The 24,873-nt window shown below is 35.9% G+C and overlaps 1 protein-coding gene across 25 annotated transcripts in view; it reads right to left on the bottom strand.

Moving 5' to 3' along the window:
• Positions 1–24,873, bottom strand: part of szt2 (SZT2 subunit of KICSTOR complex) — a 174,630-nt gene that overhangs the window by 65,206 nt on the left and 84,551 nt on the right. For all 25 annotated transcript variants that reach the window (XR_015492872.1, XR_015492873.1, XR_015492874.1 and 22 more), the window contains 6 exon segments: positions 23,953–24,071; positions 21,619–21,783; positions 16,835–16,919; positions 4,963–5,139; positions 2,346–2,531; positions 201–403 (listed from right to left, as the gene is read on the bottom strand). Coding sequence is in view for 22 of the 25 variants with exons in the window: in XM_087256034.1 (XP_087112160.1) it covers positions 201–403; positions 2,346–2,531; positions 4,963–5,139; positions 16,835–16,919; positions 21,619–21,783; positions 23,953–24,071 (935 nt within the window). In the remaining 3 variants the exon portion in view is untranslated.

Below are 24,873 nucleotides of genomic sequence, written 5' to 3'. Positions count from 1 at the left end.
CTAATCTAATGTATCTGCTCAAATATAATACTGTATAGCTTAATCTTTTATAATATATGAGTTTAAAAGAGAGATTTGTGAGGGGTTTACTTATAAAAACTGAACACTATATACTATTTCTACCACATATTGGCGTAGAATAGCGTCATGAATATGTGATTTGCGATGCACTTTGAGAGCCATTAGCTGTAAAAACGCACCAGCATCTCCCAGAAGCTGCGGCGAGTGCTTTTCCCGGTGGGTGTTGTGGATTCGGGAGTGCTGGTTCCTGTGGTCGGGGTGGAAGCGGGTGCAGAGATCAGGCTGATGGGAGACGGGCTGCTTCTGAGAGCTTGATCTGTGCTGGGACGCCGAGGAGTCTTCTTCTGCTCCTTACTGTCTGACGGCACAAGACTTAAGGGAACTACAGAGAGCAAACACAACAGATCAACAGCCGAACACACAACAAGAATGCAGCACTCTGAATTTATTTGATCATATAGAGTAAAAACTGTATTTAAAAGCTGAAAATTAAATATTATTACTATATAAAAAGAAATAATAATAATAATAATAATTATTATGAATACATTCTTATACTTTTTAGTATTGTTTTGGCTTAGATTTTTTCTCTCTTTCTATCAATATTTTTATTATTATTATTCTGTATTTTTTAGATATTTTAGCTTAGAATATAGAAATAGTTAAATTTTCACCAACAAAAATATTGTGGTGTAAAACACACACACACACACACACACACACACACACACACACACACACACACACAAAAGCAAAAGTACAGTAAAAACATAAAAAAGTATATATGAAATATTATTAGTGTTGAAAAGCATTTTGTATTGTAATGATTTTATTAATGTAACGAGATTTTTTCTCTTTTTTTATCAATTTAATATTTTTTATGTAACATTTTTATAACTACAGTGGCCTTTACCACATCTTCAATTTATCAGAAACCACACAAAAACAATTGTTTTTATAGCAAACAAACAGTAAAAACATAAAAAATGAAATATTATTAGTGTTGAAAAGCATTTTGTATTATAATGATTTCATAAATGTAAAGAAATATAAGCAAAAGGACACATTTAAATGTTACTATATGAAACAGCATTTACTAATGTTATGCATTATTAATAATAATACAATTATTATCATTAATATTGTATAGTTGTTTTCTGAGCATAGTTTTGTAATTTTTAAGATTTAGTTTTTTTATCAATATAATATTTATTATTTTTGTTAGAATTTTTTCATGTAATATATATGAAAAATATTTTAGTTTAGAATATAGAAATAGCTTTATTTCCAACAACAAAAATATTTTAATGTAAGAAAACTACAGTGGCCCAAAATAACTTAACATGACAGGTTACCATAATAACATAATAACCTAACATGAACCACAAAAAACACCTTTTATAGCAAAAATACAGTAAAAAAATGTAAAAATAAATATAGTAAATAGTATTAATGTTGAAAAGCCTTTTTATAAACTTTATAAATGTAACTTCTAAATGTAATTTTATAAATGTAACTTATTACATAATTAAATTGAGATTTTTTCACTCCTTTTTATCAATTTAATATTTTTATAATTTTATAAATATAATTCTTTCATGTAATATTTTTATATTTTAGTTTGGAAAATAGACATAGTTTTTTTCCACCAACAAAAATAGTTGAATGCAAGAAAACTACATTGGGCTAAAACCCAACATGGTTCTGTCAACATAACATGAACCACAAAAAATTAATTAATTAATAAATGATAAATAAATAAATAAAAAACACTTTTTTACAACAAAAATACTGTAAAAAATGTAAAAAAAAAAATATATATATATATGAAATAGTAATACTGTTAATAAGCCTTTTGTATTGAAATTATTTTATAAATGTAACTTATTTTAAGTGACTTGAGATTTCATCTCTTTTTAATCAATTTAATATTTTTATTGTTACTTTTACGTCATATTTTTATATTTTAGTTTAGAATATAGAAATAGCTTAATTTTCAGCAACAAAAATAGTTGAATGCAAGAAAAACTACAGTGGGCTAAAACCCAACATGGTTCTTTCAACATAACATGAACCACGAAAAATAACAACACTTTTTTTACAGCAAAAATACAGTATCTTTGTATTGTAACGTTGTTATAAATTGAACTTATTTTTGTGATAGGAAGCTGAATGCATAACTTCATTTTTTATTTAAATTTAGTTTAAAAATACACTTTAAAAATACCTAAATAACAAAAAAGTGCAATACAGTAAATAGGAAACAGTTGTAAAAATAAAAGCCATAGCTGACAGAAAGCATGGCATGTGCCTGATCTCCTGACCTGAGCTCTCCTCCCGCGGGGTGGCAGTGGGCAGGCAGAAGGTGTCCAGACACAGTGGACTGGGCAGTACACGCATCTCCATAATAACATCACAGAGAGCGTGGCGTAGAGCAGCTTTCAGTCTGTTTGCCAGCTGTAGAGGATCGATGTTCCCCTGCTCCCACACGTCAAAGCGCACGCGAACACCTACGGCACACATACACCTTCAATACACTGCTAAAACACTTGTCTCACTTAGAGCTTTGTCTTATTTATGACCCAGCGTTAATAAACTAGGACTCTGTTAATCCAGAGTTCAAATTAACCTACAGTAGAGTTAGGCACGATGAATTCCATTTAACCAGGGTTAAGAATAACCCATTGTTAACTGACAATAACTCAATTTACACAGAGTCTAGAATGACCCTGGTTTAACCAATCAGGACTTTGTTTACACAGTCTAGAATGATCACGGGTTAATTGACAAGACTCTGTTTTTCTAGAGTCTAAAATAACCCAGGGTTAACTGACTGGGACTGTTTTCCCAAAGTCTACAATAATCCGAAGTTACCTGACCGAGACTCTGTTTTCCCAGATTCTACAATAACCCAGAGTTAAAAGACCGGAACTCTGTTTTCCCAGAGTCTACAATAACCCATGGTTACCTGACCGGGACTCTGTTTTCCCAGAGTCTACAATGACCCATGGTTACCTGACCAGGAGTCTGTTTTCCCAGAGTCTACAATGACCCAAAGTTACCTGACCGGAACTCTGTTTTCCCAGAGTCTACAATGACCCATGGTTACCTGACCGGGACTCTGTTTCCCCAGAGTTTACAATGACCCAAAGTTACCTGACCGGAACTCTGTTTTCCCAGAGTCTACAATAACCCAGGGTTACCTGACCGGGACTCTGTTTTCCCAGAGTCTACAATAACCCAGGGTTACCTGACCAGGACTCTGTTTCCCCAGAGTCTCCAATAACCCAAAGTTACCTGACCGGGACTCTGTTTTCCTAGAGTCTACAATAACCCAAAGTTACCTGACCGGGACACTGTTTTCCCCAGAGTCTACAATAACCCAAAGTTACCTGACCGGGACTCTTTTTCCCCAGAGTCTACAATGACCCAAAGTTACCTGACCGGAACTCTGTTTTCCCAGAGTCTACAATAACGTAGGGGTTACCTGACCGGGACTCTGTTTCCCCAGAGTCTACAATGACCCAAAGTTACCTGACCGGAACTCTGTTTTCCCAGAGTCTACAATAACGTAGGGGTTACCTGACCGGGACTCTGTTTCCCCAGAGTCTACAATGACCCAAAGTTACCTGACCGGAACTCTGTTTTCCCAGAGTCTACAATAACGTAGGGGTTACCTGACCGGGACTCTGTTTTCTCAGAGTCTACAATAACCCAGGGTTATCTGAACGGGACTCTGTTTTCAATGGTTTACAATGACCAAGGATAAAAAGACAAGGACTCCACTTGGCTTCAGAATGACCCAGTGTAGTCCAAACATCTAAACACTCCTAAATCGAGAAGCGTTTTCTAGACAAGCAAAACATATTGTCTGGTTTTCAGAAATAATGTCCAAAGAAACACAGGGTTAACAGACTACCATCATGTTTAGACTGTGTTTAGAATAGCTCTGGGTTACAAGACTGGGATCTAAAATGACCCATTTAATTAATTTGTAAACAGACCAAAAATTATTTAATTCTTATACACAGTCCAAAACAACCTAGGGTTAAGCAACCAGCACTTCATTTACCCAGAGTCCAAAATCACCGAAGGTTATTCCTAAGCACCCCATTTATCCAGAGTAAAGTGTTAACTGATCAGGATGCCATTTACAAAGAGTTTAGAATAACCCAGGGTTAACGATCAGGACTTCTAATGACCTCAGGTTAACCAATCAGTAGTCCATTTACAAAGAATCTAGGAATGACCCAGGGTTAAGTGATCAGGACTCAATTAACAAAGAGTCTAGGAATGACCCAGGGTTAAGAGATCAGAGTCTAGATTGACCAAACAAACAACCAGACAACAACCAGAACTTCATTTACCCGGAGAGAAAAATAACCAAGTGTTAAACAGCCAGAGCTCCATTTACACAGATTATAAAATAAACCAGGGTTAATCATTCAAGACTCTGGTTACACAGAGTTTAGAATGGCCCAGGGATAAGTGATCATGACTCTATTTACACTGAGTCTAGAATAACCCAGGATTAACCGATCAGGACTCCATTTACAAAGAATCTAGGAGTAACCCAGGGTTAAGCCGTCAGGACATCGTTTACACAGACTATAGAATGACCCTGGGTTAATAAACCAGGACTCTGTTAATCCAGAGTCCAAAATAACCCAGGCTTAAATGACCAGGACTTCGTTTACCTAAAGTCAAGAATTACCTGGAGTTAAGTCTAGAATGACCGGGGTAAATTAGCCAGGACTCTGTTTAGCCAGAGTCTACAATAACCAAGGGTTAACTGTCCAGGATTATGTTTCTAATGGTTTACAATGACCAAGTATCAAAAGATAAGGATTGAACTTGACCTCAGACTAACCCAGTGTTAAAAGACCAGGACTAAATAGATTTGAGTGTTAAAAGCCATTTTGTTTTCAGAATCCTTCTGACCTGAGCTCTGGTTGCGAGAGTCCACCTTGACAACGGTTGTCAAGGTCTCAAACTGGTCCGGCTGGATGGAAATGGCGGTGGCATCTCCTCTTACAGCCGAAACACTGGCGTCCTGAGCAGTAAGCAACAGCGCACAGCCTTTATCATCCACGAACGACAGCACGATGCAGACGATACCTGAGGAGATCAGAGCAGAAATACAGTTAGGAGAGAAAGTGATGGAGGCCAGATCTAAATGAGCTTGACAGAGAACAGCAGGAACAATGCAAAAAATGATGCAAACTCAAATGAAAGCAATAAAGTCAGCTAGAGCGGAAAGACAAATGGGGGAATACAGTAGAGACGCATGCTTATATGTGCACGTCTCATCAAATAGACACTTCTGGGCTCAGGGGCTCGGCTTTATTAAAAGTTACATCTTTTGTTTCTTTTTAGCTGTATGAAGGTCACATTACATCTGTATTCAACCCTTTTAACTCGTCTTCATTTATTATACTTTGTTTTCAAATGAAACTTGTTTAAACAGACCTGATTTTCCTTTACATGGACAATTATATAGAAAATTCAACAGAAAAACACAATTACTTTTGTTAAGAAAAAGCTAAATGACCCATTTAAATATTTATTGTTTTAAAACAAATTTAATTAAAAACTGTCAAGTAATTTTAGAAAAAGTAAAGCAAAAAAATGTAAATTTCTACCACAGAAAAAATATGGCAGTGTTGATGTTATCGTATTAAAAAAAAAAAAAAAAGTTAAATCATTTTCAAAAGTGAATAAATAAATAAAAAGGCTAAACTAAAATAGAAAAAAAAACATTAAAAATAATTATAAAATTACCTAAACTAAACAAGGCAGTGTTGATGCTGTTGTCTTTTTTTTTAAGAATGTAAATAATTTTTAAAATGAAAAAAAATTATAATAATAAATGAAAAAAATGGCAAAACTAAACTAAAATAAAACCATTAAAAATAATTACAAAATTACTAAAACTAAACAAGGCAGTGTTGATGTTGTAGTTTTTTAAAAATGTAAAAATGATTACATTAAAATATGAAATGCTGCGCTGTTAAAAAATATAAATTGCTAAACTATAATAGAGTACAACCATTAAAATGGCAAAATAAAAGCATTATAAAGTTACTCAAACTAAAAAGGCAGAGTTGATGTTGTTTTCTGTGTTAAATAAAAGTTTAATAATTAAAAAATAAATAAATACATTTGTAAATGAAAAAATGCCTTTTTGAAGCATTCAAATGGCTAAACTAAAATAAAACCATTAAAACAGAATAACAAAATTACTCAAACTAAAAAGGCAGCATTGACGCTGTTATTGTTACATGAAAAAGCTGAATAATTTTTAAAAATGAAACTATTATGAAGAAAAAATATGAAACGCTGCTTGTGTTGAGGCATTTAAATGAATAAACTAAAATAAAAAAGAGCATTAAAATAAATGCCAAAAGCATTATAAAATACTCAAACTAAAAAAGCCAAATGTTGCTGTCATTGTTAAATAGAAAAGTTAAATAATTTTAATTAAATTACTACATTAAAATATGAAACTGCCTTGTGTTGAAGCAATCAAATGGCTAAAGTAAAATAGAAAGAAAATACTGAATTACTGAATTTAAAATTAACAAATCTTCATATTTATTCAATTGTTAAAATTGCCTTGAACAGTGATTTAAAAACTGTATAAAGTTTTTTTAAACAGATTTCATTTGCTTAAACTCCAACAAGGCCGTAAAACACCCATATGTCCTCTTAAATCACACAAACACGTGTATATTTCAGAAAACAATGCCTCTACATGAGTGCAAACTCTCATAAATCCTTTAAATGGGTTTTTCTGCTGTTGTATTGACTGGGTTATGCTGTTTACAGCGTGAAGCCAGGAGGCCTTGGGAAGCTGCGGCTCTGATAAGCGCAGAAAAAGAGAGAGATTTCCATCATTAGATTCTCAGAGATCGATGGCGCCTTCGCTCCAGTGGCTGCGGCTATAAAGAAGCCTCGCAAACAGAGCGCCGCTCGCATTAAAAGGCATTAGCAGCAAACAGTGGAGCGCGAGCGGGGATTTGTATTAGCGTACGCCGTTAGCGGTTTGAGGTATGATCGATGAGTGTGTGTGTACGTGTGTGTGTGCTAGATATCAGACGCAGAACACAATCACCTGAGATAAATCAGTAAAATCACTGCACACACATTAAAGCATGCACATTCTGCATTAGTGGACGCGTGTATGACAGTGTGTGTGTGTGTGTGTGTGTGTGTGTATCAAATGTATTCATTCACAAGTACAACTGAAGTCAGCACTATTAGGTCTTTTCTATATATTTCCCCAATATCTGTTTAACGGAGAGAAGATCTGTTCAACACATTTCCAACATTTTCTTAATACAATCACTGGCCACTTTATTAGGTACACCTTCCTAGTACCAGGTTGGACCTCCTTTTGCCTTCAGAACTGCCCTAATCCTTCATGGCATAGATTCAATAAGGTGCTCTAAATATTCCTTAGAGATTTTGCTCCATATTGACATGATAGCATTACGCAGTTGCTGCAGATCTGTCGGCTGCACATCCATGATGCTGTAAGAGTTGAAATATTGCAAATATTTTGATATCTTTGACAATTCAAAACATGAGCTGAAAACAGAGACTGGTGACTTAACAACCCAGCAGGTGGGAATGCGGGAAAAACTAGTTCCTGCTGCATTTGCATCTGAGTCTGCTGAAACTCGGCTTCATCCACCCCATCTCACATATGGTCATTTCAATGTTTGAATGTTCTAGATTAACCAAACTGACTTTAACTATCATGTTTGATATCATTTGAAATGTCTCAGTGCGATTGGTACAATGGTCTCATTCTCTCAGAAATAGACATAATCAAAACAATAAATATATAACTTCAGGCATCTTTTGAACCACTGTGAAGGGTGTGACTTTTCCCTAAGTGTGAATGCCTTTTGTTATTCACACCCCCTTCCTTGAGGGAATTCTTGGATTATTTAAGGCAAGGTCTGAGAAAGACTCAGGGCGATTCTGCCTAACCAGATCAGCCCATAACACGGCTTGCTCCATGTTATGTATATTTTTGAAGTCAGGAATGCTTTTTTTTTCATCTTGGATTTGTCTTTGATAATTTGATGTTTTGTATTGATCGTTTATGAATTGACTGATTGAATTTGGCATAATACATTTACCTGACTAATAAATAATGTTTTGAATTATTCAAACCTCGTGTTATTATCACTGATAAATGTTGTTGTCCATAGCACTACAAGCCACTGTACAGGTTAGTAACGGACTAAAACATGTTAGACGGAGCAGCGTGGCACGCTATACAATGTTGTTAGAGATCCGACTAATAAATTGGCATTAATTCAAGTATACTTGGACTGTAAAAGGGCAACTATTTAGAACAACAAAATATTGTTGAAACTAATTTAAATGTGGATATTTAGGCCTTCATCTACAAACGTATAATCCTGTGCGATTATTATTAAAATACAAGACATTAAAATGTCTTGAATTAGTAGATAACAGATCTATGGGGACCACATAAAAATCTCCTAAATTGAGTAAGTAGGGTTCTGCCTTTTTAGGAGAGTGGTTAATTGCCTCAGTTTAATGACCAAGACTGACAAGCTTGTATTAAGAGATTGTATACCCGGCCGGTGCAAGACTCGAGATGCTATCGGAATCTGAGTAAATGAGAATAAGGTATAATAACAAATCAAAAGAATATTCAATCATAATCTAAAATAATGTGAAAGGAAACTAAATAATCTTCTCAATGTTTTATAATTGGAGTCAGATAAAACGAGGATAAATATATTAATATTCTAAACCATCTCATACTAAAATTGGAGTCAGATATGAGTTAAGTTTAATATAAATCAACATTGTGCACTGGAAAGACAGAACATGCAGTGAACCTTCATCCACCAGTGGATACCGTCATTGGACCAACTGGCTGGACCCTACAATGCCAATCTACCGTTCCGCCACATCCCAAAGGTGCTCTATTGAATTGAAAGTGGAGGCCGTTGAGTTTTATTTCATTCATTCATTTTCATTTCAGCTTAGTCCTTTTATTAATCAGGGGTCGCCACAGTGGAATGAACCACCAACGTATCCAGCATATGTTTTACGCCGCGGATGCCCTTCCAGCTGCAACCCTTCACTGGAAAACATCCATACACATTCGTTCACACACATACACTATGGACAATTTAGCCTACCTAATTCATCTGTTCCACATCTCTTTAGACTTGAGAGGGAAAACCGGAGCACCTGGAGGAAACATACGCCAACACGGGGAGAACATGCAAACTCCACACAGAAACACCAACTGACCCAGCCGAGGCTCAAACCAGCGACCTTCTTGCTGTGAGGTGAACGTGCTACCCACTGCGCCACCGTGCAGCCCTTTGTTTTAAAAAAGTTGAGTGTTTAAGGATTATATAGATTATATTATAGATTATATTATGACCTCAGCAAGTCGATAACAACTAAATTAAATTACAATTAACCCTGATCTGATGGAGAAGACTATGGGTCAGAGGTGTCCAAACTCGGTCCTGGAGGGCCGGTGTCCAGGAACGTTTACCTCCAACCCTAATCAAACACAACTGAACCAGCTAATAAAGCTCTTACTAGAGTTACTAGAAACTTGCTGACAGGTGTGTTGAAGCAAGTTAGATATAAACTCTCCAGGACACCGGCCCTCCAGGACCGAGTTTGGACATCCCTGCTTCAGGTGAAAGTTTTTTGGGGGTTTTTTTTAGCTCAAAATTGTTCTTGGAGCTTCACATGATTGCAATTAAACCACTTACGTCACTAGTAATGTTTTGAATCCATATCTTTTTTCACTTATCAAATGAATTATTACGCTTTGAATGTCTCTGGACCCTTTTGTTTATGGAGAGCTCTTGAATTTAATCGAAAATATCTTAATTTTTGTTTTGAAGATGATGTTTCAGGGGATTTATTAATATCAGATTTGTACTAATCCTTTAAGCTTTGGTGATTTTAGTTAGCTAGGTTTATCTGGGTAAAAATAAAACCATTCAACTATAACTTTTGATACGTGAAAAAAACGAAAAAAAAAAAAAAACATTACTTAAAAAAATAAAAAACTGATTCAGAATCTATTCAGGATCAGCTTATCTCTACAAGAACTCTTTCACATGAATGAAAATACCAGCCTCAATAATGTCAGTGTAATTAAAATGAACGCTTGTGTGATGGAGTCAGCAGGTGAACTCTGTGTGACGGTTGCTCTGTGTAAGGGGCTTCTAGGAAAAGCAGAGTATCTGGACTTTCCTGGAAGTTGAGCAGCTCTCATTTTATTACAGGTTTAATTTACATAAACGAACTTACAAGCTCTTTGCTCTGTCACTACAGTCTGTTGGGTTCTTCAAATGCTACTAAAAAAGATGCAATATCTTGATCCACAGTGATCATTTACTTTTGATTATTTTCTTGACGTGTGGGAGTATTAAAATAAAAAAAAAGAAATTAAGAATAAATTTAATTAATTAATTTAATAATAAAAATAAATAAAGATATAAAATAAATACAAATGTAATACAATTAATTAAAATGAACTAAAATAAACAGTTATATTTAAATAAAAATGTATTAAAATATTTTTTAACAGAAATCTATTGTGTTTACTATAGCTGTATTGATTGGGGAGGATTTAAATATATTTTAAATATTTTAATGAAAGTCTACAATGTTCACTAGTGCTGTTTTTATTTATTTTTTTTTGGGGGGGGGGATTAAATAAATATATATTTTCTATTTTGCAACTTATGTCTATGAATGAAAGCTGAATTACATTTATTAAAAATGTCTTTTATTTAAAAAGTCTTTACTGCTGCCTCTGATTGAATGCAATGCATTCTTGCTGAATACATATATGAATAAATAATGCATCCAAAACTATTATAATAATATAAATGCAATAATTTATTAATTAAACACACAATCTGTACTGAAACAAACCCAATGCAGTAAGTTCTCTAAAACAAAAAAACAAAAAAAAAAATTATTTTATGGTGCACAATCATTTTAAGCTGACACATGACCATGCATTAGCACACACAGCCAGTGCATGGGGGCGCTGCAGCATAGCAGTGAAGTGCGGAGGGCCTTTTATACCTTGAAACTGAGAGGTTGGGAAAAGATTCTGAACAAGGTCCGACATTGTACCTGAGGCACAGCAGACACCCACAGGACACAAATAATAAATGACAAATGCACACACACAAAATGGAGTATTTTGAAGTTGCGGTGTGATCCTTAAATACAGTCTTTTATTCTGAAATTAAACAACTACTACAAAATTGCTTTTGATGAATAAACTACTGTTATACCAAATGATCATTTATATTATAATATATATTATATTTTAGTGGCTGTTTTCTGTTATTTGCAGTAACTTTTTATTAGGCTCCGAAAATAAATAAGCAGGACACTTGATCTATTATAATGAGTATTATTTAAAATATTTAAAATAAAATAAAAGTACTGGGAACAGTGAGAAAACTGATAGAATTATAGATAAATGGACAGATAGAGGGATCAAAAGAATGATGGATAGATAGAAGGATGGATGGATGGATGGATGGATGGACGGACGGATGGACAGATGGATAGACAGATGGATAAAAAGATCAAACGATAGACATATAAACAGAACGATAGATGTATAGATCGACAGATAGAATTATAGAATGATAGACGGACGGACGGACGGACGGACGGACAGACAGACGGACAGACGGACAGACGGACAGACAGACAGACAGACAGATAGACAGATAGATAGATAGATGGATAGATGGATGGATGGACGGATGGATGGATGGATGGATGGATGGATGGATGGATGGATGGATGGATGGATGGATAGATGGATAGATGGATAGATGGATAGATGGATAGATGGATAGATAGATGGATAGATGGATAGATAGATAGATAGATAGATAGATAGATAGATAGATAGATAGATAGATAGATAGATAGATAGATAGATAGATAGATAGATAGATGGATGGATGGATGGATGGATGGATGGATGGATGGATGGATGGATGGATGGATGGATGGATGGATGGATGGATGGATGGATGGATAGATGGATAGATAGATAGATAGTTCAGAACCCTGAATACCCATATCCCGTATAGAACACTAAATAAGCAGTGATTAATGTCCTGTGTAGAGTCACAGCAGGACACGTGAGGGCTTGTGGGAAGTTCAGACTGATAATATTGACCATCTGCTGACGTCCTGCCAATCTGGCTGCCTTTCAAAACCCTGGAGGATCTGCTCCGACCTCACAGGACCTGATATTACTGTCATCCTGCATCAATGAACCCACAAGCAGGAGCCACAGAGCCCTTTATTTACATGCTGATGAAGTGATGCTGCTTTTAATAGCAGGAGCATTAGGAGAAGTTGAGGAGCCGCTCTGGCAGCATTTCGGGTGGTCTGTCAGTTCATTAGAGGAACCCCGTGGCTTCAGGCCGGAGCGGATACCACTTGCTCTGTCTCCACCTGACAATTATCTCTCTGCAGTTTAGGATCAAGTCACATTAGGACCCTAAGAGGCTTGTTAAAGACCCTTCACGGTAATGAGACAGACCTGGAGCTTCTGCGGCTCCAGCACTCACACTGTACACTTCATATTTATCAACTCCTCATGCAGTGCTACAACTCCCATCTCAAAAAATCTCCATCGGGCTGGGTGCTGATTTCAGAATTCACATGCAAAAGGCTGATTAAACTGTATGGTAGTTTTCCACTTGCATTTTCCTCTGCAGCCCTGTATTTGATGTTGGGTTTTCATTCAGATACACGCCACAAGAGGGAAGAGAGGCGGCAGATATACACAACACAGGCTCATTGGAGATGTGTGCGCAGTGCTACATTTTTACGAACTATGAAATATGTACTCTAGGCCAGCGCTTCCCAATCCTGTTCCTAAGGGCACACCAACAGTACACGTTTAACCTCTTCCTAATCAAACACGCCTGAGTCAACTTATCCGAACATTAGAAGAGACTCATTCACTCATTTTCCACCAGTTAGTCTATGATTTATCAGAGGTCGCCACAGTGGAATGAACCACCAACTATCCCAGCATATGTTTTAAAAAGCGTAAGCCCTGTCAGCTGCAACCCAGTACTGGGAAACACCCACACACTCACACACACACACACATTTATACACTATGGCCAATTTTTGTTTACTCAATTCCCCTATAGCGCATGTGTTTGGACTGTGGGGGAAACTGGAGCACCCGGAGGAAACCCACAACAACAAGTGGAGAACATGCAAACTCCACACAGAAAAGCCAACTGACCCAGCCGGGACTTGAACCAGTGACCTTTTTGCTTTGATACGACTAACCACTGAGCCACCAAAGAAGAGACTCCCAAAACCTGAAATGAATAGGTCTGATAAGGGAGACATCCAAAATATGTACTGTTGGTGTGCCTCCAGGAACAGGGTTGGGATACACTGCTCTAGGCCAGGGGTTCCCAAACTTTTCACCCCGCGACCCCCAAAATAACAATGCCAGTGAGTCGCAACCCCCAATATCCTCTGAGGTGGTTATAAATACAGAATCCTTGCATGCAATGACGCAGACACACCAATTAAATTTGTGTCAGTGCTTCAAATGTGCCAGAAAGTATAACCTGATGTTATAAGATCCAAATGCATCTGACGCTATTGCTGCCTTTAATATAATGTAATTACCCCAGGGGTCGCAATCCAATAGAACTAGTAACTATAAGCTACTATAGTAACTATATAGTATATAGCAGGGGTTTTCAAAGTGTGAGGCGCGCCTCTGTCGCGCTCGTTCTGTTCAGCTGTGTTCTGTTCTGTTCTGTTCTGTTCGCACGCCTACTGAAGGGCGGGAACGAGGGTGTGCCGCGTCCCGGGGGCGCTTTTGATCATTTTGGAAGGGCACTTTCTATCCAGGACTAAAAAGGGCATGTGCACTGCACAGGTTAAGCCCTATGTGTGCACGTGCCGTGTCGGTTTCTGAGACCCCCCGATTCAAAGCCTTCAAGTTCAGGGCTTAAACCCAAAAGACGACGATATGATGATCAGTATTTGAGTTTAGGATTTACGTGGACAGGACCAGCTGATGAACCACGACCTTTATGTGTGGTTTGTCAAGATATTTTGGCTAATGACAGCATGAGACCTGCTAAACTTCGACTGTTTTGACTGGGATGAACAGTTCTTGGATCTGTCCTATTCATATTGAACCATCATCTTAGTTTTAAAAACGTTATATTAAAATACTTGTTATTACTCTGTAAATAATTGCACTTTCATGCAAATGATGATAAAAGTGAGTTAACAGTCTGACATCTGTCTGTGTCTTATATATATACTGTATATATATATATATATATATATATATATATATATATATATATATATATATATATATATATATATATATATGTGTGTGTGTGTGTGTGTGTGTGTGTATGTGTGTGTGTGTGTGTGTGTGTGTTTGGGAGGAGGGGGGCGCCAATGGATAAGTTGTGTCAAAAGGGAGGCCCACTGTCTTAGAGTATATAGTAACTATAAACGACTATTTTTATTTTCAGTATAGTTATGGATAAAATATGTTAATTCTTATGGTTTAATAAAAATAAATCGATTTTTGGAAATCACCAGGCGACCCCCCTTCATTGCCCCGCAACCCCTCGGGGGGTCCCGACCCCCACTTTGAGAACCACTGCTCTAGACTACATCTGCTTGCAGTTTTTTTGTTTTTCACAAATCCACTAGAGGGTGCTGTGCGCTTTTTTTGACAATCTGTTACTGGGTCATGTCTTGTCACACTATTATGGGGCGTTCACACTGGATGCACCTCACGCAAGTAAAGTGCAATATTTGTGCATAATTAGATGCTTAACCAGTTTCAGTTTACTCGCTTCATTTGTGTGTGAAATTCATTATATTATGTTTATTATCATACATTATATTTATTATAATATGATTATAGACCACTTGAAAATCCTCAGTTTTATCATTTATAGCTCTGTTTGAGCAAAATGTGTTCTTTTAATTTTATTGCATAAACTGCTGATGATATTTTTGCTAAATTGAAGATTAAAATGTTCATTTTTGAGCATACGTGAACAATTGGTCAAAACCAAAATGTGTGACGTGTCCGACATATCTTTTTTATGAATGTTTTAAATTCGGAAGAGTTATGAAAACAACATTAGTTGGAATAGAATAACTGTGATTTTCAAAACCATAACAACTAAAAACATTTGTTAATTTTAAAATAATTTGGAATTGCATACACCTCAGCAATGTGTCCTATTAATAAATAACTCGTATATTTCTGATCATATTTGGAAGGTTTTTACATAAAGCTTTATGAATGTGAGCTTAGTTCCTTGAAGAATTTACTTTCACACATACAGCGAGGAAAATAAGTATTGAACACGTTGTCATGTTTTTTCCTGGGAATAATATTTATAAAGAAGACGTTGACATGGAATTGAAGCAGATTTTGGTAAAACCCAAACAGTACAAACATAAAAATAAAACAAAACAAAAACATCTTAACAATTAATGTGTGTAATAACAATCAAATGACAGAAGGAGAAAGTGCTGAACTACTGAAACGTATTTAATACTTTATATAAGAAGAAGTTTTTGGTGACGGCAGCTTAAAGACGCCTCTCATATGGAGAATGAAGTCACATGCACTGCTCAGGTGCGAGTCTTTCACAGACTTCAACAGAGTTTAAAACTCTTGATGGTTCTGTGGGTCTCGTCTATAATATCTGATCTTTAATTTGTATTTTATATTGGATTGGAGAAAGGCTGGGCCATTCAAAAGCTTGATTTTCTTTCTCTGAAAGCATTTGGGAGTTTCTTTGGTTGTGTTTTGGATCACTGTCTTGCTGAAATGTCCATCCTGGTTTCATCTTCATCCTCCTGCTAATGTAGATGTTGGACTGAAGCAGCTGATGTTCATTTACACTGAGGAAGGGCAGAGGTTTGCTAAAGAACTATTGAGAGATTTTAGCTGCTGTCTGGGCTTTCACTGCCTTTCTACACCTTCCTTTCTTCATGTGTTCAGTACTTTTTCGCTGGGTCATTTAATTTTATAACACAGAACTTCATTTGTAAACTAATTAGATTTGTTTTGTCTGCATATATGGATTTCTTTGGTTGTTACCAACATCAGGGGAAATTTCAAGTCAACGGCACCTTTAGAAATATGTTTTCTGAGTTAAATGGTGACGTGTTCAATACTTATTTTCGCTGCTGTATATGACCATTTTTACTCAAACTTGCAAGATGTTTTAATGCAGGGGTGTCAAACTCAATTCCTGGAGGGCCGAAGCCCTGCACAGTTTAGTTCCAACCCTGCTCCAACACACTTACCTGTAGGTTTCAAACAAGCCTGAAGGACTCAATTAGTTTGATCAGGTGTGTTTAATTAGGGTTGGAACTAAACTGTACAGAGCTGCGGCCCTTTCGGAACCGAGTTTGACACCTGTGTTTTAATGCCACAAACACCATTTAAATGAACAAGCTTACGTCAAAATATCAAGGTGAACATGATTTCTCATTTCATAGCAAAATGCTAAATCACTGACCGGTCAGCCATTTCAGTGAGAAAGAAATCCTCACATCATAATTACAGCAGGATAAACAAGCAAACTGTGTGTAATTCAGCACCTCAGGAGTGAGATTTAGGAAGTCACGCTGAGATCCAAATCAAAGCTGAGAAAAACAAGAGATGAGCTGGATGTTTTCTTGCTGGTTTGAGAGAATACAAAAGGCTTCTTACCTTTGCCTCCGGTGCCCTGTCCTCCAGGTTTATTGTACAGGTAGATGTCATGATCGGGCAGCTCGCTACTTGAATGGAAATAATGCTGAGACGGAACAAGAGCGGGAAACAAAGAAAACGCATTCATAAAGAGTGATAATTACAGCTAAAAGTATAGCAATTATTCTGTTTCGAGTGCTTTCATTCTTTTGAGCAATTATAGACATTTGAAGGTGATTCATGGGTGACAAATTATAAAATACAAATCACTAGTGTTATTAATGATTACGCTGCTCTCAAACTGATGTTGTGTGGTCACATGACATGACAACAACAGAGTTTGGTGCCAATATGGTTACGATGTACAGAAATTCAGCATTAGGGTTTGTTTCCACTGAACGGTATTTTTCGATATGGTATGGTACAGTATATTACCTGATTACCAGTACATTACATTACATTACCAGTACATTACATGATAAAAGTCTTGTTGCCTATCCAGGTTTTAGGAGCAACAAATAATAAGTTGATTTCTAGTTGATCATTTGATATCAGAAGTGGCTTATATGAAAGGTAAAGGCCTCTAGATTATGCTTATTTGACCAAAATAAACTCTGATCATGCCTTGATTTTGAATGATTTAATGAGGACAGTAAGGTCCAACTCTGCTTGGACAAAAGTCTCATCACTGAACAGAAATAATGTCCAGTATAGAAGATAAAGTGCTGCTGCAGTGGAGACAGAATGAATATTGTTTCTGACTCCATCATGAGCTTGGAGGACTGCATCCATACATCTCTGACATGACTCAAATCACTGATTAATAAAGTCATCTGGAATGGCAAAGAAAGCGTTCCTGCAGGACTGACAGAGCTCATCAAGATTATTTGGATTCATCCTCAATGCCTCCCTAATCTTACCCCAGACATGCTCAATAATGTTCATATCTGGTGGCTGGGCTGGCCAATCCTGAAACATCTTGTCCTTTCTTGTTTTCAGAAACTTTAATGTTGAGTCCTGCTGAGGAATTTGCCCTCTCCTGTGGTTTGTAATCAGTGCTCAATTTGTGTGTTGTGAGATCCCGGAACAGATCAGGGTAATGAATTCGGCATGTTACCCGTGGATGTAGAGGTAATGTGCACGAAAGTGAAGGGGGGAGGGGGTGGTGGGCTTGGCGTTGGAATGGCGGAGGGCTGTCGAGGATGAAAGTGAGGAGCGACGGGGTTGTCACGGACAAAAGTAAAGAGGGTTAGGAAGTCGCTGAAGAAAGTGACAGTGAACAACAGACGGGGGAGGAGGGCGGTTGAGCAGGGGAATCGGTAAAATGAGGTGCGAATCAATTTCAGAGGTGCCACATCCGGCGTATTCCGGCACAAATTAAGCCCTGTTTGTAATGTAATGGGCAGCACAAATGTCTTAATACCCCAGGCTGTTGATGTTGCAGATCTCTCTCATGCCCCCATACTGAATGTAACCCCAAACCATGATTTTTCCTTCACCAAACTTGACTGATTTCTATGAAAATCTTGGGTCAATGTGGGTTCCAGTAGGTTTTCTGCAGTATTTGTGATGTACAGATGATTCATAGGAAAAATCGACCTTCTGCCACTTTTCCAAATGATCAACTAGAAGTCAAGTTATTATTTCTTGCTTTTACAACTGGGTAGCGCACACATTTATTTTCTGTATCCACTGTATTAAAAATAAAAAATGCAATACTAAAATAGCCTTTTTTCCCTGTCATATCACCCACAAGTAGTCAAACTCCACAACTTTTTTTAAACCATGACCTCAGATTTAGCTCATACTAATGTATTCAGACAATAAATCTGCAAAAAGCTTATTAGAGATACTTTTATCATACTGCTATCAAGCATAATAACCAATTATTCATTGTTATTGGTCTGATTAGGATGATTCTGACAAATAATAGTTAATGTTAGGCTATATTTTTAACAATTCAAACAGTAAACTCTTTGCTCTGCGCCAGGTTTTAAAAGGTATTAAATGCAGACAAGTTGTAATTATAGCCATTATTTGAGAAAACCATCATGATTGTTGTGCGATTAAAACTCTGATCACATACCGGCTTCCAAAAAGGAGGCATTTAAATGAAATACAGAAGTGTGCATCTATAGGTTTCCTCCCAGTGCAGAAGTGCATTATAGGAGCTCTCTAAATGAACTCTCTGTGACCTGTTAAACTGAACCGCACTCAGAGAGCATAAAAGTATAAACACATTTGCAGAGCCCTGCTGCGCTCACACATTATCTGTAGTGCTTCACTTCAAACTGGCACAAGAGTAGAAACGGCTTATTGCAAACCACTTTGTTTCAGCTTTTATATACACACATATATAAGTAACGAATTCTGCAATCCATTGTATAATGGTCTGACAAGCCATTGTCCAGATATACTGGTAGAGTTACATACACTTCTTTTGAATAACTACATATACAGTTAATGTCAGAATTATTAGCGCCCCTGAATTATTAGAGTTTATTTTTCCCAAAATTTCTCTTTAACGGTGAGAAGATTTTCGTAACATTTCTGCACATAATAGTTTTAATAACTCATCTCTAATATCTGATTTATTTTATCTTTGCTATGCTGAGAGTAATTAAAATTTGACTAGATATTCTTTAAGACACTTCTATACAGCTTAAAGTGACATTTAAAGGCTTCACTAGGTTAATCAGGATAACTAGGCAGGTTAGGGTAATTAGGCAAGTTACTGTATAATTATGGTTTGTTCTGTAGACAATCGAGAAAATATATAGTTTAAAGGGGCAAATAATTTTGTCTTTAAAATGGGTGTTTAAAAAATTAAAAACAGCTTTTATTCTCGCCGAAATAAAACAAATAAGACTTTCTCCAGAAGAAAAAATATTATCAGACAAACTGTGAAAATGTCCTTGCTCTGCTAAACATCATTTGAGAAATATTTAAAAAAGGAAAAAGAATTTGAGAAGTATATATACAGTTGCGGTCAGAATTATTAGCCCCCTGAATTATTAGACCCCCTTTTTATTTTTTTCCCCAACTTCTGTTTAACGGAGAGCAGATTTCTTCAACACATTTCTAAACTTAATAGTTTGAATAACTCATCTCTTATCACTGATTTATTTTATCTTTGCCATGATGACAGTAAATTGTATTTGACTAGATATTCTTCAAGACACTTCTATACAGCTTAAAAAGACATTTAAAGGCTTAACTAGGTTAAGTAGGTGATTAGGCAAGTTATTGTATATTGATGGTTTGTTCTGTAGACAATCTAAAAAATAATTACATTAAAGGGGCTAATAATTTTGTCCCTAAAAAGTTTTTTTTTTTTTAATTAATAACTGCTTTTATTCTAGCCGAAATGAAACAAATGAGACTTTCTCCAGAAGAAAAAATATTATCAGACATACTGTGAAAATTTCTTGAATCTGTTAAACATCATTTGGGAAATATAAAAAAATATATAAAAAATTCAAAAGGGGATGAATAGTTTTGACTTCAACTGTATATGTGTATGTATATATATATATATATATATATATATATATATATATATATATATATATATATATATATATATATATTGTATCTGGAGCTTTTCGATCCTTGATATATAACGTTTAGCAAAACTTTGCATGGCAGGATCTGATCAAAATCTTCTAAATGTAAATAAGACTGTATTATGGATTGGTGACCTTGGTTCTTGTATTGTACGTCTTTTTCACTTTTCTGTTGTCATTTAAAAGTGTTTTTGTTTTGTTCTGATTGCTTTGAAAAACAAAAAATATTAAAATAAATAAATGTAAATTATGATAATGGAGTGTAAGCTGGAGTAACAATTCAGGAGGTGGAGACAGTCAAAAAGATGTATAATGAGTGTCTTTAGGTAAATATTTACAAGATAAAATGTTCCTAAATGCGCATACAAACATTATTGTTAGAAAAAAAAATACATAATTTGTGTGGTTATTCAAATCGCTTGCATTAAAGTATAAGTTTTTGAAAAATAATTTAATATTTGTTTTGGACATGCAAAATGTGCACAAACTTGGTGCTTCCTTAAAAAAATTATAACAAATATTTCTGTAAAATGTTTTAGAAATGTTGATGTTGTTATTATTATTATTACATAGTAAATTACATAATTATTACATAACATTATTAATGACATAAAATGTATTGCATAGGTAAAATGATATTATTATCAAAACAGCTAAAAAATAAATGGACAGGCATAATTCTAATGTATTTGCCCTCCTGTGAATTTTGTTTTCTTTTTTAAAAATTCCCCAAATGATGTTGAACAGATTCAGGAATTTTTCACAGTATTTCCTATAATATTTTTTCTTCTGGAGAAAGTCTTATTCGTTTTATTTCAGCTAGAATAAGAGCAGTTTTAATTTTTTTACACCCATTTTTAGGTCAATATTATTCGTCCCTTTAATATTAAGCAATAGTTGTTTTGATAGTCTACAGAACAAACCACTGTTATACAATGACTTGCCTAATTACCATAACTTTAACCTAATTAACCTAATTAAGCCTTCAAACGTCACTTTAATCTGTATACTAGTGTCTTGAAAAATATCTAGTCAAATATTATTTACAGTCATCATGGCAAAGATAAAATAAATCAGCTATTAGAAATGAGTTATTAAAACTATTATGTTTAGAAATGTGTTGAAAATAATATTTACGGGTGGGCTTATAACTGTACTTTTAATCAAACCAGTCAATATCATAAGCTACATAAATATGTGACCATCTCTATATAACAAATAATATCAGACTTGCAGTACCTTAAAGTGGTGCTCGATGTTGCTGTCAGTGTATTTGGGGATGTGGAGAAAAATGAGCAGGTTCTGCCGGAGATAGTGAGCCACCGCCTGGATCCACGGCCCACAGTACTGAGGCAGACAGAACTCCATCACCTCCGTCGCTGGAGACCCGGGAGGCTGGATAAACTGAGAGCAGGAGAAAAATGAAGAAAAAGATGAGTAATAAACAAAAATCACATCTGCAGTCTATTATCAGAGCATTAATCTCAGACCCGCTGACCGCCTACAGAAACTGACCTTCCCATGTGCATGGAGAAAAAACTTGTGGCTGGTATTTCAGTGATATTTGGAAAAAAAATCCCCGATAAAGGGCTTTAAGCCAACTCAGGTCTGAGATGAACACGATGTCACAAAGCTTTGATCCAAAGCAAAAGTGATAAAAAATAAAAGATAAAAAAGAAAATTATAAAAGAGATCTCCAGTGGGTCATAGGCCATTTTAACGGACGGTCAAACGCACATCCTGTAGAGCGATAGTTGCGTATCCATACTTCCGGCTGGAGCAATGGAGTGAGATACGCTACAGTTTTGACTACCTCTTTAAAAACTTTTCCAACTAATACTGCTGAAATAAGTCAGTCTGGAATTGTTTGTACATGTTTATATTCAATGTATTGTTTTCAAGATTTGTAACCTACATTACATAATATACATTTGTTGACATTCACACATGAGTATATGCATGCATCCATCCATCCATCCATCCATCCATCCATCCATCCATCCATCTATCTATCTATCTATCTATCTATCTATCTATCTATCTATCTATCTATCTATCTATCTATCTATCTATCTATCTATCTATCTATCTATCTATCTATCTATCTATCTATCTGTCTATCCGTCTGTCTGTCTGTCTGTCTGTCTGTCTATCTATACTATGAACTTACTATATGGTTGGGGTTAGATTGTGGGTTAAGTTTAGGGTTAATCAGGAAATTAATCAATTAAATGTAATTACTCTAGTAAGTGCATGTAGCATGTGTAACTACTAGGAATGTAACGATAATACCTCGGTATGGATGGCACGGTACAGTATTTATTGAATAATTTACAGGAAAAACAAAACTAATGCACTATTGCACTATCATGTTTTTCTCTTCTTCTTCATTCTTTTATAACACATTTTACCTGTTTTTATGTTTTGTTTTGTTTTTACGCATTTTTATTATTTGTTTTTATTTTGTTTTTTTATTTTACTTGTTTCTTTTATCCTTGTTTATGTAAAGCACTTTGAATTGCCATTGTGTATGAAATGTGCTATATAAATAAACTTGCCTTGCCTTGCCTTGCCTAATGAAAAGACTTGAAAAAAGTGCCAAAAGTGTTTATTTACCTCAGCACTGAACATATCAATGACATACAAATCAGCCATCTATCTGTACTTTTCGAAAAAGGAACTTCAATTTTTCAATTTTAATAACAAAAAACTATTAAACCATATTAAAAAAATAAAGTTTTAATTTAGTATTGTTGAAAACTCATCACATTCAACATTTAATCACTCACTCACTCAGATAGAGATAGGTTTTTTAAAGAAAAAGGATCATATAACTATAATCTGGTAAAAGCTGGGATCTCTGGGCATTTACAATGTCCCCTGAAACAGAAAAAAAAAACTCTCATTTGGGATTGAGGTTTCTGGGATAGAGAGGTTGACAGCAGTGGGTAACGTTGTGCATTGTCTTTCCACCACTGGAGAGGACAAGCCATGAGTGAGATAGAGGTCTCTTTGCGGTACAAGTCAATGTCTGCATCAATCTAACAAGTGTGCTGTGTTCTGCAGACCCCATGACTGTTATTAGTCGTATTCCCCGACTATATTTCACCACAGTCTGGCAGTGCCTGCATACTGTTTTTATCTTTGTCTGTCACCTTTTCTCTTTTTTCGAATCTTTTTAGAAACTGAAATGCTTCCACACATCTGATTTAAAAGCCGCTTTAGGTTTGATCACTTCCAGCTCTTTTTCTTCCCCGCTACTAGCAACACACTCCATCTCCGCATTACTGGATCTGTAGTGACAACAGACCGCAAAGGATGATGGCCACGCCTGGGCTGATGGGAATTGTAGTTCCCGCTTCCTCCCGTTCGCTTCATTCGCCTGAGCAAACTTTTCTCAGAAATATAGTTTTATTGAGTCATGCGCCTACGGTAATATTGAAAAAATTACTATTGCGGTATGACGGTATTTACAATATTGTTACATCCCTAGTAACTACATCACCTTAAATTGTGCTACGAGCAACTCCAATACAGAAACACCATGTAATGAAGCAGAGGCAGAGAAATCACCTCCACATCTGCAGGGGTCAGTTTGCAGTTTCTGACCAGCATGACTGTAATAATGTCCAGTGTGGCTTCATCCAGACGCTTCCTCAAGAGCTTCATCAGCTCATCCGAGATCTCTGGACCTGCCGATAACAGAACATCAGCCCTCATTTAGAAATATGAGATAGTATTAAGCAAAATACCAACAGATTGAAAGCCACACAGTTCATATTGTCCGTAGATTTAAAAAATATAAAGACTCCCTAAACAGATGCTGAAATCCCTTAGAGATGCTTAATAAAGCAAAAAACCTCCTGCAAAATTACAAATATGGATTTAAAAGACTTCTATGGCTACACTTTAGAGGTGAAGTAGCACATTTAGAGAAAGTAAATGACTCATGACTCTAATAACAGAAAGATGCAGATCAACAGCGCCTCCTGTGAGCTGCTAATGGAACTGCAGGTGCTGTTATAGAGTCTGCAAAAAAACATCAGTACTATCCTTTGTGTTGATAAATAAATAAACAATGCCTTGTGAAATACATGCAGCTCCACAGCTAAATCTAAAACTGCTGCTTGCTCCGCATACACCCCCATACAAAAGTTTGGACACTCATTAATGAATGAATTTACTGTATATGTTGAAGCAATGCTACTACATATTTAAACAACAGTCTTATTTAGATATGTCTGTTAAACATTGTTAACAACGATCTAATCAGTCAATCACATTACAGGAAATCAGTGTATTTTAGTTTTAGTGGTCAAGAAACCTCAAGAAAATGCGGGCACCAATTGTTCCTTAAAGGGCCATGAAACCCCCTCGTTTCAGCAGGGTGTTTTCACACCTCTACTTTGGAAAAAGCTAGAAAAGTGGGCGTGTCCAGCTTTGTTTAGGGGGGAGTGTCAGAGGAATAAAAGTGGGATGGTGTGGGAGTGTCTA

Source organism: Danio rerio, chromosome 6 (assembly GCF_052040795.2).
Source record: "Danio rerio strain M-AB ecotype USA chromosome 6, GRCz13ab, whole genome shotgun sequence".
NCBI lineage: Eukaryota > Metazoa > Chordata > Actinopteri > Cypriniformes > Danionidae > Danio > Danio rerio.
This window is presented reverse-complemented; position numbering and strand designations above follow the sequence as displayed.